The sequence below is a fragment of the Schistocerca nitens genome, chromosome 5 (genome assembly GCF_023898315.1).
Source record: "Schistocerca nitens isolate TAMUIC-IGC-003100 chromosome 5, iqSchNite1.1, whole genome shotgun sequence".
Taxonomy (NCBI): domain Eukaryota; kingdom Metazoa; phylum Arthropoda; class Insecta; order Orthoptera; family Acrididae; genus Schistocerca; species Schistocerca nitens.
Window position 1 is genome coordinate 26,115,603 of NC_064618.1, and position 16,717 is coordinate 26,132,319.

A 16,717-nucleotide genomic window follows, 5' to 3' on the forward strand; every position below is an offset into this window, starting at 1 on the left:
TCTCCTGGTGTCTTTGGTGCGGCCGGCGCGGCGGCTACTGGAGGTGGTGGGGGAAGCGGCGCCTGGCTCTGAACTGGGGTCTGCAGTCTCCCTGCTGCCGCCGTCGGGGGCGGTCCTCGATCTCTGGGACCGCATCTTTCTCTCCAGGGTGAGTGCAGGGTTCCAAGCCTGGCTAAGTTGAAGGTCGCTGTCTTTATCAATTAGATCGTCCAGTAGTCGGATTTCGATGGCCTCTTTAGTAACGCAGTCCCGGAAGTAGGAGGATTGACAGAGTTTTTTTGTGGGCGATGAAAAAACAAAAATTCTCTGTCAATCCTCCTACTTCTGGGACTGCGTTACTAAAGAGGCCACCGAAATCCGACTACAGGTCGATGTAAGTAATAAAGACAGCGGCAAGGAGACTGCAGACCCCAGTTCAGATTCAGGCGCCGCTTTCCCCACCACCTCCAGTAGCCGCCGCGCCGGCCGCACCAAAGACACCAGGAGAGGAACGGTGGAGGGGGTAACGGCTAGTATATATAGGGCGCCGAGGGGAATAGCACAGCATTCGTCAGGAACCACCTGAACATGGCAGCGTGTACGTCCGTCGAAATGTTGTGGGGAAGTTACGACACTACCCGGTCAGATACCCGAGAACTGTTCAAATTGGAAATACGCCGGGAAAACTTCAGATCGCATAAGAAAAACGTTAATAACTGTCTTAAAGTTTCATTCTATTTAACTTAATAGTAACATATCTAAAACATAAGTAGGACCTTCTATCAAGAACGTAACAACACCAGTGTATGTGTGTTACGGCTTCTGACCAATCGTAGCGTTTGTGTTTGTTTGGATCGGGTTTATTCTTATGATGAACGGAGTGTGGCACCACGCTACTACGTGGAGTACGTGGGGTGTCTATCCGTGTCTGTCGCAGCTCCTTCGGTCACAGAAGCCGCTGACGGAGGCGGACGGGGAGGACGGCGGCGAGCGCGCGCTGTCGGGTCACGTGCTCTACCTGCGGGTGGCCGGGCTGTGGCCGCGCGGCCGGGGACCCGCCTACGCGCTGTACGCGGGACTCGTGCAGCTGAGCGCCGTCGCGTACGTCGCCGTCGGCGTCGCCAGCGTGCGCAGCGCCCGGGGCGACGTGGACACCATATCGCACACGCTGATGCACACGCTCGAGGTGGTCTCCGGGCTGCTGAAGGCGGGGCTGTTCTTCTGCAAGAGGCGCTCGTTCTACCGGCTGGTGCGGGACCTGGACGGGATGGCCTCCGCCGACTGGGACGTGCCGGAGCTGCGGTGGGCGCGGCGGCGCGCGCGCCGGCTGACGGCGTGGCTGAGCGCCTACATCTACGCGCTGATCCTGCTGTGGCTGCCGGCGCCGCTGCTGGCCGGCGGCGACCAGAGGCTGCTGCCCGTGGTGCAGCTGCGCGGCGTCGACTGGGCGCGCCGGCCCGCCGCCTACGGCGCGCTGTACGCGCTGCAGTGCGCCGTGCCGCTCACGCAGGTGCCCGTCGTTATCGGCCTCGACTGCTTCTTCGTGGCGGCCATGCTGCACGCCGGCGCCCTGCTGCAGCTGCTGGGCCGCCGCGTCTCCGGGCTGCGGCTCTGCGGCGGCGGCGGCGGCGGCGGCGGCGGCGACGGCGGTGACGAAGATCCGGCTGGCGACGAGCGGCTCAAGAGGCAGCGAGTGCTCTACGCAGAGCTACGCGCCTGCATCAGGAGCCACCAGAAAATCACAAAGTAGGTCTTATAAAAATGTCTGTTGCCACTTTATGAAACACAATGAGACTGAAAAGGGACAGAACAGCAAAAACATATCAGAATGCTCTTCAAATGGCGGCATTTCACCCAGGCGGCGGACGAGAAGGAACGGACCAGAACAGAACGCCAGTGTCAAGATTCCTCGCGAAGGAAGCTTTCTCGTTGACGTTGGAAGGGGGACTGTCCCATCGTCTGCGAACATCAGATCTTGACCTATTCTTGCTGTAGAGGGGAATTTTGGGCTATTACGTCTTCGTAATCGTTACTTAATTACTTGCGCTGTTGTATCCACGGACCCAACCAAGCAACCAACTCGCGCACGCGCGCGCTGACCGTGACATCGCTGGCCACAGTTCCTGTCGCGGCCGTCGGCGTCTCAGGGCGTCACCGCCGACGGAAGAGGTCGCGCCACGGCTGAGCTCGGGTCCGCAGCGCCCTCTGCCTTTTGCATATAAGGAGGAGCGCTGGCCCTGAGACGGACAGTCTATTGTCGATTGCTAGCCTTTCGTGGAGTTTATAGCGGAGTCATTGCAGTGTGATATTTGCTGTTGTATTCGACGTGGCTCAGTACACGGATTACTCTTGGATATTACTTGGACTTGTATTGCTGGTGCACGTTTCGTCAGAAATAAAGATAAGTTATCTCTTCATTCTAGCTGGCGCAATTCTTGTCATTAATTATTTTTCGGCCAACAGACATAGCTACATCCTGGTCACTACCCACGCTTTATACAATTTGTGGTGGCTGCCCCAAAAGTACCGCCGAGGACCTTGGGTTTGGGAGCCGTCACAAAATGCGCTGTTTTCACGACACATCCCGAAATTTCCGTGACCATTTGAATAAATTTTCCATGATCGTTCTTTTACAGAGGAGGCCAGATATCTTTAAACAAAGAAATTCTTATATTTTCCAATATCTCGACAAAGGAAACGCACACACTCTGCATAAATAACAATACAAATTCAGGTTACCTTCCATTACGAACGTGGGTGCACTACGCGAGTGTGATCTGATTTATAAATGATACAGCACAGCAATCAGTCGTCCTTTTTTTTGCAGGTTTCATTTGGCCCATCAGGTTTCGCCTAGTGCCTAGCCATTCTCAATGCAATATTTTCTCGTCTCAATGCATGCCACTTCCCTCTTGTTCGCTCACAGTTCTTTTGAGCATTCAAAGAACTGTGATTGATGCGCAAACAACTGGGAACTGACATGCATTGAGGCTAGAAAATAGTGCATTGATAATGGCTAGGCACTAACCGAATCTGGATTTACCAAATAAAATCTGCAAAAAAAGAACGACTGATTGCTGTGCTCTATCATTTATAAAACAATATAAATTGATGAAACAATATTCATGAAATAATCTTTTCAGAGATTATATTATATTGAAGAGGAAAATGCAGTTTTTTGACATTTGGCCCTTAGGACGAGATAAACATTGCATATAAACTGACCTTCGCCTTCATAACGAAGTGGTTAACACGACAAATGCTGATGCAGGCGACCAACTTTCGAGTCCCGGAGCTACCAGGGCTGTGTGGGATGCCTGGACCGGGTCTCACTCAGCCTCGTGATACTGACGGAGGAGCTGCCTGAGTGACTGGTAGCTAGCAGTGCCAACCCCATGCCACTCCACACAGCGTCTGGTGATGAATCACTGTGATCAAGAATGACACGGCGGTCGGTCGACTATCGCGTGGTCTTCAGGGCTTGATCATGGGGTTACCTTTCCTTTTTCCTTCACATAAACTGAAGTTGCCTGCTAGCTTCTGTTTGTATGTATGGGCTAATCTCAGAAACTAGTGTAAGGATTTTGATCCGATTTTGACAGATAGATTCATCCACGAGGGATGTTCGTCTATATAATTTATTAATATTTCATTCAAAGTGGCCGAACTATGACGAATGAAAGCCTGCGGCCACTCCGAAAACTATGCCATTCCATCTAGCGGTACAGTCGCCGCAACGTCAGACATCGACGAAGCTTGAGCACAATCGGTCCGGTGTATGCCAGCAACCGAAATGTCGCGGTATCGAATCCAGGTCGGATCACAGAGTTGCATCACTGAATTTAAACTTAGGAATCACCTCTCAATGATGCGGAGATTCACCAGAAACGAAAAGTGTTTCAAATTCCACTTTAAGCTGTAGGTCGCCTTTTACCTCTCGTATAAGTGGTCAAGGACTTTCAGATCGCTGAATTGACGCCCAAAATTGAAGGACGCGCTAACACATTGAAACTGGAAATTTGTGGTAAGTTGTACGGGACCAAACTGCTCAGGTCATCGGTCCCCACACTCACACAGTACTTAATCTAACATTAAGTATCTTACGCTAAGGACAACACACATACCCATGCCCGAGGGAGGACTCGAACCTCCAAAGGGGCGGGAGGGGGGGGGGGGGGGCGCAGCACACTGAGCTACAGGAATTTATTATTACCAGTAGCTATACATATGTTCTCCGTCTATTCTTTTTTTTAAATTAAGGTTCCAAGCCACCTTTCTCTTCGTATATATGAAGGGTAATTCGAGGAACTAGTGTAGGAATTTTGATGACATTTCCACTGATACATACATGATGGAGCCTTTGATGCAAGAATCGTATTCTTGGTGGTTTGTGGTCGGATGCTGCAGTAGGCCAGCAAGTGGCGTGTCTAGCTCCAATCGTCTTCATCATATGGAAGTTGTGATATTCAGTGACCTAACGACGTTCTCTGACGGTTAATCGCAACTGTACGATGTGCCCCGTAGAGAAAGCTACTCATCCAGACAAGCCGTCTGGCCGTAGACACTTAGTACTACCCTTGAGAAACTGGGGCTGCCTGCTCGTAATGCACAAGGTTAAAAGTCTCTAAATATGATGTGCTTGTATGTACAGCTGTATTTTCTCTACCAAATATACTCGACGTTTTAAAATATTTGGATGACACTCCTCATATTGTTTCACTTCTCAGCAGTTTGCCATACAAAACTTTGTCAAGGATATTCGGTTTCAGTTTCGTTTCATTGCTAGTTTCTTGATTCTGGTATTATACGAGAGCTATTCGGAAAGTAAGCAACGATAGCTTGCGAAATGGAAACCACAGTGAAAAACTGTTTTATTTGCAACGGTTAGCTACACCTTACAGCTGCTTCTCTACACAGTCGTCGCTCAGACTTAGATATCTGTCGTAGCGTTGTACCAATTTTTCAATTCCCTCGTTATACAGGGTGTTTCAAAAATGACCGGTATATTTGAAACGGCAATAAAAACTAAACGAGCAGCGATAGAAATACACCGTTTGTTGCAATATGCTTGGGACAACAGTACATTTTCAGGCAGACAAACTTTCGAAATTACAGTAGTTACAATTTTCAACAACAGATGGCGCTGCGGTCTGGGAAACTCTATAGTACGATATTTTCCACATATCCACCATGCGTAGCAATAATATGGCGTAGTCTCTGAATGAAATTACCCGAAACCTTTGACAACGTGTCTGGCGGAATGGCTTCGCATGCAGATGAGATGTACTGCTTCAGCTGTTCAATTGTTTCTGGATTCTGGCGGTACACCTGGTCTTTCAAGTGTCCCCACAGAAAGAAGTCACAGGGGTTCATGTCTGGCGAATAGGGAGGCCAATCCACGCCGCCTCCTGTATGTTTCGGATAGCCCAAAGCAATCACACGATCATCGAAATATTCTTTCAGGAAATTAAAGACGTCGGCCGTGCGATGTGGCCGGGCACCATCTTGCATAAACCACGAGGTGTTCGCAGTGTCGTCTAAGGCAGTTTGTACCGCCACAAATTCACGAAGAATGTCCAGATAGCGTGATGTAGTAATCGTTTCGGATCTGAAAAATGGGCCAATGATTCCTCTGGAAGACATGGCGGCCCAGACCAGTACTTTTTGAGGATGCAGGGACGATGGGACAGCAACATGGGGCTTTTCGGTTCCCCATATGCGCCAGTTCTGTTTATTGACGAAGCCGTCCAGGTAAAAATAAGCTTCGTCAGTAAACCAAATGCTGCCCACATGCATATCGCCGTCATCAATCCTGTGCACTATATCGTTAGCTAATGTCTCTCGTGCAGCAATGGTAGCGGCGCTGAGGGGTTGCCGCGTTTGAATTTTGTATGGATAGAGGTGTAAACTCTGGCGCATGAGACGATACGTGGACGTTGGCGTCACTTGGACCGCAGCTGCAACACGGCGAACGGAAACCCGAGGCCGCTGTTGGATCACCTGCTGCACTAGCTGCGCGTTGCCCTCTGTGGTTGCCGTACGCGGTCGCCCTACCTTTCCAGCACGTTCATCCGTCACGTTCCCAGTCCGTTGAAATTTTTCAAACAGATCCTTTATTGTATCGCTTTTCGGTCCTTTGGTTACATTAAACCTCCGTTGAAAACTTCGTCTTGTTGCAACAACACTGTGTTCTAGGCAGTGGAATTCCAACACCAGAATAATCCTCTGTTCTAAGGAATAAACCATGTTGTCTACAGCACACTTGCACGTTGTGAACAGCACACGCTTACAGCAGAAAGACGACGTACAGAATGGCGCACCCACAGACTGCGTTGTCTTCTATATCTTTCACATCACTTGCAGCGCCATCTGTTGTTGAAAATTGTAACTACTGTAATTTCGAAAGTTTGTCCGCTTGAAAATGTACTGTTGTCCCAAGCATATTGCAACAAACGGTGTATTTCTATCGCTGCTCGTTTAGTTTTTATTGGCGTTTCAAATATACCGGTCATTTTTGAAACACCCTGTAGAAGACAGCCGCCACTGCTTTGCGACAATTTTCTACTCTGGACTGCAGCTCGTTGTCTGTGTCAAAATATTGTCTTCATAGCCAGAATTTCATTTGAGCAGAGATGAACCTCAGGAGTAGCCAATTACGGGTTGTATTGTGGGTGATCAAATACTTCCCATCGAAAACGCTGCAGGAGCATCGTCATTGCCCCTGCAGAGTGCGGCCGAGAATTCTCGTTTGGACAAACCGCATGACACTTATGTTATGTTGATTGCATAGCTTCAGGGGAAATCTTTCGCCAGGCGCTCGTACTTGGCGGGAGACGTTAATTTTTAGCCATCTTTACGCTCCCACTGTTGAGCTCAGAACTGAAAAGAGCGACATGATGTGATCGACGGGCGTACTAGACACAGTGCCCAACGCATCTGTGCAAAGATTCATCAGATTTTTCACTGGATTTTCCATTTCGCGACCGATCGTTCCTTACTTTCCGAATAACCCTCGTATTCCGCCATTTTGTATGATGGTGTGTGTTCCGTGACGCCACCTTACGGTACAAGGTAAGCGTAGTGATGTCATCGCAACGTTCGACCATTTGAATGAATGATAATCTGCAGGTGCATTACATCCTTTTCATTAAAGTCTCTTTCCTTTATATCTGCGAATGAATCATTACAAGCTTTATCAGTTACTCTCGTGATGATTAAGTTTTAATTAAAGACGTAAACGACGCCAAGCACCTAACGTAGTTAAATGACACCACTCAGACAATGTTTAAAAATAAAGAGGGCCACAAATCGCGACAAAGAATAATGTAGAATATTCTATAGAGAAATCGTAGTCGTAGTTTGTGCTTCCGTAATATGTGAAGCCCACAGAAAATTCTGTTGTCACATTTTAACGAAAGAAATAGGGAAGGAAGTCAGTTAGTAAATGCGGGTCCTACGTAAAAGCAAACAGAGAGAAACCTTCCATCCAGTGTCTTGTGGAGGAAATCAAACACACATTACAAATATTAAATTCTGGATTTAAACCTACGTTAACGCACAAGGATTGTGCTGCCAAACATGCATATGAGTCATATGTAAGAGCCTCCAATGGTACTGAAAATACTCAAAGCAAAGAAGAAGTCACTCATCCACGAACTTCCCGCTAGATTTCCACGAATACAATATATAATCAGCCCATGTTCTCAGTGCACGGAGCACACCTGTTTTTTAGACGAATAAAATATGGTATACGGAGTAAAATTAAATACTGTTCCAAATTTCCAGTACTGGATCTTGTAGCAATCTCTGTTCCTGGAACATTTCACACTGTGTACGAACTTTAATGTTCAGCCTGTTCGGAATTAAAACGGAGCCGGTCGTACAGGTTCTGTCTCTTTCTCTAATTTCAAGTTAATTGAATCATCACTTGGCAAACTTTCTTAGTATTCACTGAGTATTATTTTCTTTTTTGATTAATTAAATCACGTGACTTTATCGCCCATTAAATATAACATTTAGTAATTAACGAATTAATTGATATAACTACACTATTGTTGAGCCGTTCAACCCGTAGACAGATTCCGTGCACTTCCCTATACTTGTCCATGGTGTACAAGCCTCTTTATTTCTGAATAACTGCTGCACCCTTGCTTACTGGATTTTCCTCTCTATAATTTTTACCACCGCACTTCCTTCCATAAACAATTAACTATTCCTTGAGGTCTCAGAAAGTGTCCTGACAACTGACCCGTTCTTTGTCTGTGCATACATTTCTCTTTTCCCCAGTTTGGTTCAGTACCTCCTCTTTATTTACTGGACCTACACTTCAATATTCAGCATGCCTCTGTAGCGCCGCATTTGAAAAGCTTCTTACCTCTTTTTGTCTGAACTGCTCATCGCCCACTTCTCATTTTCGAACAAGAGGACACTCCGGACAATTACTCTCAGAAAATTCTTCCTCTTAGGTTTGTTTATAAACAAATCTTCTGCTACTAGTCACGATTTTTCTTTATTTTACTTTTCGCACGACATGTTTCGGGAGATGATTCCCATTTTCAAGTGCGTTTTTTGTGTGTATTTAGCCATTTCTATTGATTTTGTCAATGTGTGAGAGTCTGTTTCATTTCGTTGACTTTTACGGCAATCGTATATGCGAAACACGCGATTTTTTAGTTGGGTATCGATTCTTTTGGTGAAGTTAGTGGCGAAAAGAATCGATACCCAGCTAAAAATCGCGTGTTCCTTATATATCGCAGTAAAAGTCAACGAAATGAAGCAGACTCTCACACATTGACAACATCAGTAGAAATGGCTTAATACACACAAAAAACTCACTTGGAAATGGGAATCATCTGACGAAAGGCGTCGTGCGAAAAGTAAATTAAAGAAAAATCGTGACTGGTAGAAGAAGATTTATTTATAAACAAATCTATTGTTTTCACAGTCGCAGGCTTTCAGAAACCATTTATAATGGATCAAATCAGATTCTTCCACATATTTAAACTTATATTCGATGTTAACAAATTTCTTTTTCAGAAACGATTTGCTGCTTTTGATAGTCTGAATTTTGTATCGTCTCTACTTTATCCATCGTCAGCTATCCATCTGTCCAAATATCAAAGCTCGTCTACTACTTGTAATATCTCATTTGATAATTAATTCTGTTTGCATCGCGTATTTAATTAGCAACATTCTATTGCCCTTTCGACACTTTTGTTGATATTCATCTTATTTCTTTTAAAGACACATCCCAGTCCGTTAAGCTTATCTGACAAGTTGGAATGTAACAACCGGGTTGAAACTTCCTGGCAGATTAAAACTGTACGCCGGACCGAGACTCGAACTCGGGACGTTTGCCTTTCGCGGGCAAGTGCTCTACCACTGAGCTACCCAAGCACGACTCACGCCCCGTCTTCACAGCTAGTAACAACTGTGTTAATGTAATAATTGTGTTAATCCTAGATTTTCCGTTGTTTGATTTAATTTGACAACTTGTTTACCATCTGTAACAAATGTAATATTATTTCAAAGTTCTGTATTTATTTTTTCTCCCTGAATCATAGTTCCCTTTCCAGTTCTCTCCACACTTTCCGTTACTATTTCCACATACTGAGTAACAGGATACAGCGATGTCTCACTCCAGTTCTGAACTACTTATTATTTTCGTGTCCTTGCTGTCCACTAAATATTATTTTCTTTCTCTAAGTAATTAAATCACTTGTCTTTGGCACTCAGTAACGCAGCATGTTGTGAATGATAAATTAAGGTATGTAGCTTACTGTCGCCATAATTGATTTCCTTTACCATTTCAGTCAGTAGAAGGAAACTGGTGACCACCTCGGTTAAACATTTTGCTCGTAATGTCAGACTTTTCTGGTCTGTGAGAGGGCTGGGTGTGTGTTGTGTGCGGCAGGTTCCTGCGCGACCTGGAGGCTGCGGTCAGCGCCATGCTGCTGGTCCAGCTGTCACTCATCATGGTCGGCCTCTGCATGACTCTCCACCAGCAGGCACAGGTGAGCGGGCTCTGCTCAGTCGCTCTTCAAAACAGCTTCACTATTTTTACCCGACAAAGCCGTAGCAGGAACTATGAGGGCTCTCGAAGAAAGGGTGGTCATTATTTTTATACGGTAATAATTCCTCGCGCTAGAATTTAATCTTGTGATATTCTGTTAGCTTAATATGTAACAATCAAACATTATTAGTTGTGTTAGAGTTCCTGATTCCGACCTGCGAGGGGGGCAATCTGACAAGGAAAAAACGCCAAGTTGGGAGGAGGGAAAAAGCACACTTACAAAATATCAGTCTCAGCAATCGATCCAGAGCAAATTTGGGCCATAATTTTGATAGTACCCAATCGTGACCTTCTGAAAGTAAAGCCTACAAACTTTAGCGTGCACCTGTTTCTTGTCACTCGCTCCTCTCTCTCGAGGATTTTTAGGTTATGATGCCCTTTTATATAATGAATTACCCGTTCAGTATTCTCTTATACTGAACTCCTCATTTTCTCCTTATGACGTCGGCGTGTATACCTGAACTACTGCTGTTGGCATCGGTTTGCTGTCGATTCTGCCGAATCCCTGAGCGCGAAATACTGCACAGTGGAGTGAGTTAGACGTTTGTGGGATACGGAGTGAGTAAGAGGTTTGTGAAATACTGTTTTGACATTGTTAAGATGTTTTGTTAATTCTGGCAAAGGCGCTGTTTCTAATCTGCAGCTGTTGCCAGATATATCTTTGCTCTGAACAATTTAATGTCGCGATTCACAAATGCAGTGTAAATGAATGAAACGAATGCGTGTGCTAATGAAGAAGTAATGTAGCGCTTTCTGATTATTAACATCGCTGTTGTTTTTGGGCCGATACGTTCCCCCGGCTCATCCCTCACCTTCAACGTCCTGGAGACAGGAGGCTGCGCTGCAGGGTAGTTGGGGAGATTGATCTTTTCAAACCCGTCTCCTGCCATCCTGATTTAGGTTCTCCGTGATTTCCGTAAATCGTTCCAGGTAAATGTCGGGATGGTTCCTTTGAAAGAGCACGTCCGGTTTCGTTCCCCGTCCTCCCGTAATCCGAGCTCGTGCTCCGCCCCTAATCACCTCGGCGTTGTCAAACACTGAACTCCTCCCCCGCAGCGAAATAGGCGCTCGGCTGGGCGGCTGCAGTGGGTTCAAAAAATGGCTCTGAGCACTATGCGACTTAACTTCTGAGGTCATCAGTCGCCTAGAACTTAGAACTAATTAAACCCAACTAACCTAAGGACATCACAAACATCCATGACCGAGGCAGGATTCGAACTTGCTCCCGTAGCGGTCGCGCGGTTCCAGACTGAAGCGCCTAGAACCGCTCGGCCACTCCAGCCGGCTTAAAATTTACATACGACACGTGTTTGTGCGTTGTGGATTTCAAGACTGCTCGACGAATCACAGCGCTCGCTGCACGTATGCGGCCCCAGCCATCATTAAATGTTAAATTTGCTTTGTCAGTGCACCACCTATTTCATAAGTCGATTTTTGACCATCAAGTTCTTTTCATTCATCTCTAAACCAAAGACTATTTATACTTGGGGGGGGGGGGGCAGGGGGGGGATCATTGAGAACATGGAACTTGCATTAAGAAGCTTTCAGTTCGCATGGGTTTCGCTCTGAAATTTAAAGTTACTGTGCTTTTGACTAGGGGTCCGCCATGGATTTTCGACTGAAGAAGGGGTCCACCTGCTGAAAAGTTTGGGAAGCCGTGCTCTAATCCAAAAGCAACAAAAAGCCAAATGGATGACTACTGCTGCATATCTGCTTCAGAGTCATCTCTTCGATAATCGAAAATTCAAATGTCATATTGCTACTGGTTTTGTGTTCTCATACTTTTATGTTGTAATGAAATGAAATGCGTGTGGCTAGAGGCCCCTGTCGGGTAGACCAGTCGCCAGGTGCAAGACCACCATTTCGGCGACTTGCGCATCGATGACGATAAAATGATGATGAAGACAACACAACACGCGGTCCCCCAGCTGACAAAACCTCCGACCCACCCGAGATTCGAACTCAGGACCCCTCACATGGCACTCTATCACGCTGACCACTTCCATGTTTTCTCTTTTCCTTGCACTTCAAACATTCTCTGTAAACTTGTGATGGTACTCACGTCGCTTTTTTTTTTTTATTAATCGAAGGAACCGCTCCAGGAGTAAGACGACGGGTAGGGCAGGGATCGACACCCGAGTCCTGGCCATCCCGTCGCCATGCCCGTGCAACGTGTTCTAGGATCAAAGGATCAGGGAAAGGATTTAGCGGGTTTGTCTACGTTTATTTATTTATTTTATTTTTTTATCTCTTCTATTGGTAGGGGTTCTCCCCTATTCCGTCCATACTGGACCAGTATGCTCCAGGATTCTTCTTCAGGTACGGCCGCACTGAGCCGGAGGGTCCGCAAATAATGAACCTAAATGATTAGCGAAGTGGGACCTGTACTTCGGGGGCAGCTCTAGCTGCATGTGTCGTCATCAGTAGGGACTAAGCGTCGAGTGTGCCTGTGTGAGCATCACGAAATGTGCAGTAAAGGGCCAAGCCTTTTGGCCGGTTAACGGCGTTCATCCTTATAGGTGGAAAGAATATCACCAGGGGAGGAAGTCACCGGCAGTCGCCGCAAGAGTAACGCCAGCAGGCGTTGCGTGAGTAGCCAGCACTCGCTGGTCGCGGCACAACTCAGGCGGTCTGCATCCGAGTCAACGACCGAGCATGGCGGACAGAAGGGGTCGTCTGTCAGATGAATGCAGTGTAGCCTCTGACGAGTAGCGAACTTCCCGTTCACAGCCACGTACAACAATGAACGCACCGTCGTAAGTAGAAAAGGCGTGTTTACTGCTCGCCACACCGTGTTCCAGCCAACTTCGGGGTGTCTGTGTGCGACGATACTCACAGGTTGCTGCTGTCGGTAAAGGCGATAATAGTCTTTCGTGCAGGGCATTCTTGTTATCAGAATGGCTGATCGTAAGTAGCTGAGGTTGATCAAGAACTCTCTAGTGTGGGCGAGTATGGGTGTAATGTGTCCTGCAGAAACCGGTGGATGCAGAGAGTACGGTGCCACTTCAGCTATCAGCCACGTGCGACGCATAGTACTGAGAGCGATCGCGCACGGTTATAGACATAAATTAAACCGATAACGCCCGCCCGCTGCGGCAGTGTCAGGTTGGCGTATCGGACTTTATAAACGAGACCGGCGCTCACGAAATGGCCGTATGCTGCTTGAAATCTGTCAGCCATCGTAACCGTGAAGGAAGGGACTCGGGCAAAATAAGTTCAGTTTCGAGACAAGATAGGTGTTGACATAACCTGTTCGTAGCAGCACGTCCATTCGACGCAATTTGTTATCCTGTACTAGAGCACGTGTCTGGCGTAGTAGCCGGTGGTACGTTGCTGCCGCCGTGCATTTCGTCCTCTGATCTGGCCAGGCGGACCACATCATCGGCGAATGCACCACGACGAAACGTCGCATCCCGCATGCAAATGCCTGCTAATCGCCGTCGTACACCGTACAAAGCACTACAACAAATAATGCGTCCGACAAGGGGCATCCTTGTCGCACTGACCATCCGACAACAATGTGACCAAACTGACAACGGTTTACCATCAGACGGGAACGCGCTGCGTGGATCAGTCGAAGGATCACCCGTGCAGACTCTGAAGACAGGACCATATGGGCATAATAAAACAGCGCATAGGAAGCCGTGGTCGACGCGAGAAATTACGTCGCGCTATGCTCCTAACGCAATATGAATGTCGCTGACACCACCTAAACGTGTCTGATCATGGTGGATGGCTTTCCCGATAGCGGTGTAGAGAAGCGCGGAGGACGCGGGCGAGGATCTTGTAGTCGTTGTTGAGGAGTGTGAGTGGGCGGAAGTCCTGCCACCTACAACCAATGAGATCAAGATACCTTCTGTGAATTCCGTGGGGAAAGTGAAATCAAGGCGGACCAGTTATTGAAACATTTGGAGCCACTTGTCGCCCATAAGGTAATAAAAAGTGCGGTAGAATTCCAGGGGTAAACCGTCCGGTCCTGGCGATTTGTTCGGTGCTCTACGTGCCGAAGCTGATGTCAGCTCGTAGGACGTGATGGGCAAAAGCAGAGTGTCATCGGGTGCCACGTCCCTAGGGGAGGGAAAATCGTGCAGCAGCTCTTCATAATCACGTACGTTTCGCGGATCTTCCATGTACAAGGTCCCATAGTGTCGGGCGAACGTGTGAGCTGTGTCCGTTTGCGTCACTGAGCGGCCGCCCGCCTCCGTGTTTATCACCGTGATGAGCTGACGTTTGCGGTGGCGCCTCTCGCGCACAATGTAATACACTGATGCTGTTTCGTTGGAGCTGCAGTCTTGCACTCTCGCACGGATGCGGGCACGTTTTAGCTGCTCTGTCCTGACGGGTACTATACGAGCTTTGATGCGTTGTACGGACATCTGCCGTTCGGGAGACGGCGGTCGCATCGCCAGCTCACGTAACGCTGTAAAACTCTGATGTCGTACTTTGCCAGTTCGAACTGTTACGCGCATAGGCCATCATGGTCTTTCGGAGTGCACGTTTGACTCATCCTAGCCACCACAGCAACGTGGAAGCGTACGTGGACAGGCGCCTGAAACAACGACACCACGGGTCAGTAACTGCTTGCCGACACGCTTCCTCACGAAGGAGGGTGACGTTTAGCGCCTATGGGCCTCTGCTGCGTCTGGTGAGTTGTCGGGGTAAGATGATAGTGCAGATACACACGAGATTCCTCCACCACGGTGCGCTGCGCCGGCCGTTGTGGCCGAGCGGTTCCAGGCACTTCAGTCTGGAACCGCGCGACCGCTACGGTCGCAGGTTCGAATCCTGCCTTGGGCATGGATGTGTGTGATGTCCTTAGTTAGGTTTGAGTAGTTCTAAGTTCTAGGGGACTGATGACCTCAGATGTTAAGTCCCATAGTGCTCAGAGCCATTTTGAACGGTTCGCTGTGCGGAAGCCACGTGAGACGTACGAGTATATCCGGCCCAGTCGATTGGCAGAGTTGCCGTTAATGTGCGTACATCCGCGCTGTATTCCATAATGTAAGAGCCAAGTGTCGTAGAGCGCGAGGTCACGAGCCAGTGCGTGTAGAGGCGAGACGGGACGAGATGCGATATCTGGTCCTCGGGCCGCGGAATACTGTTAAAATCGCCACCCACTATTTCCTTGCAAAAGCGGGCTACCTCCTCCGAATAGAAGACGTGCCCGCCATCGCGGTGTGAAGTACCGGAGGGCGCGTAGACGTTAACGAAGCGGACTGCGCCAAGTGTGAGAGCGATGGCTCGCGCTGTCGGCAAGTATGTCACGTCCGTCGCTTCCACGCCATCTCGTAGAAGGATGGCCGTTCCTCCGGCGTCATCAACAGCTGGTAGGCTGTAGGTAGTGTAGCCATATAGGTCTAAACGCAGCTCTGGACGGACCCCATGGAGAAGGGGAATGACCAAGTCTGCTGCTCTGATCGTGTCGTGTAACATGCGGTTCTTGACAGCGGAGTGGACACCATTGTCATTGACTGTTCCCACACGGTAGGATTGAGACATAGCAAGTGGTGGGTGCAATGCACGGGTGCAAGCCCATGATCACGTACACCTCACAGTCGTCCAGCCACATGACGTGCTTTACTGTGCCGTATGATCCCCTGACTGGAAAAGCCCTCCGGGCTCAATGCTAGCCGAGGACTCTGGAGTAGTGAGCTGTGCATCATCTGCTTCCATGTCGTCCGACGTTCTGGGAGTCGACCCGTTACGCCTCGCTTTCAGGGCCACGAGGTGTAGGAGAGTGTTCCGTATCGTCAGGCTCCTTCTGGTGTATGAGGCCGCTGGAATCCGTTGCAACGGTAGACGGTGAAACGATGTCTTCCACCACTCTGAGATCACTGTCCCGTCCTTCAGCTGAAAATCGTCTATTCTTGTACTGCTTGGGTGATTTTTGCTTGCGGGTCCGAGACTCGACACCCACTGGATGCCGACGCTCGACACGGCCATCGCGAATCCCTGTACCAGAACCCGACCGGGTTGTCCCGACGAAGCGATGGGCAGAGGCCGCAGGAACCTCTGCACCGTTTGGCTGCGGTGCCGTCGTCGTCGCCGTCGCTGCCGACTCTCCAACCGAACTCGCAGCGGCTTCAAGGTTTCGAACATCCGTCACATCATGTCGTGCCACCTTCACATACGTTAGCGGCACGGAAGTCATCACGGGTCGCTGGGGACGTTCATTGCGGGGCACCTGAAGGAGGCGGCGCTGAAGACTCTCAGTTTGGACATGACCCTCCTGGCCGCAGCACGAGCAGGTCCTCGGTTGGCCATCATATATAACAAATACGAGGCAGTCGCCAACGAAAACATACGATGGAATGTGCTTCTTAAGTTCTAGGCGCACTTGGCGTACCCCGTTAAGTACGGGGTACGTTTCAAATGTATTCCATGTCTCCTCTGTGTGGCTCAAAACTGTGCCATATGGCCGCAGCGCGTCAGTGACAAGGCTGGCGGGAACTTCGAAAAGTAGTTCAAAATTGCGCACAGTGCGCACCTCCAGACCAGCTGGTCAACTGCTACCACGCCCACATAACCGTCAGCGTGGCAGAAGCGGAAGCCGTTTGTAGATCGTTGGAGGAGTCTGCCACAGGCAGCTTCCTCAATCAGTTTGAGGTACACTGTGCTGGATACAATAGACAAATGGATGCCTATCAGTTGTCGCGGTTCTATACA

The 16,717-nt window shown here is 48.5% G+C and overlaps 1 protein-coding gene across 1 annotated transcript in view; it reads left to right on the forward strand.

Annotated features, from left to right (window-relative positions):
- The first annotated feature begins 850 nt into the window (after positions 1–850).
- Positions 851–16,717, forward strand: part of LOC126259531 (odorant receptor Or2-like) — an 81,313-nt gene continuing 65,446 nt past the window's right edge. The window contains exons 1-2 of the mRNA XM_049956397.1: positions 851–1,725; positions 9,893–9,992. Of these exons, the coding sequence (XP_049812354.1) occupies positions 851–1,725; positions 9,893–9,992 (975 nt within the window). The remainder of the gene's footprint in view (positions 1,726–9,892; positions 9,993–16,717) is intronic.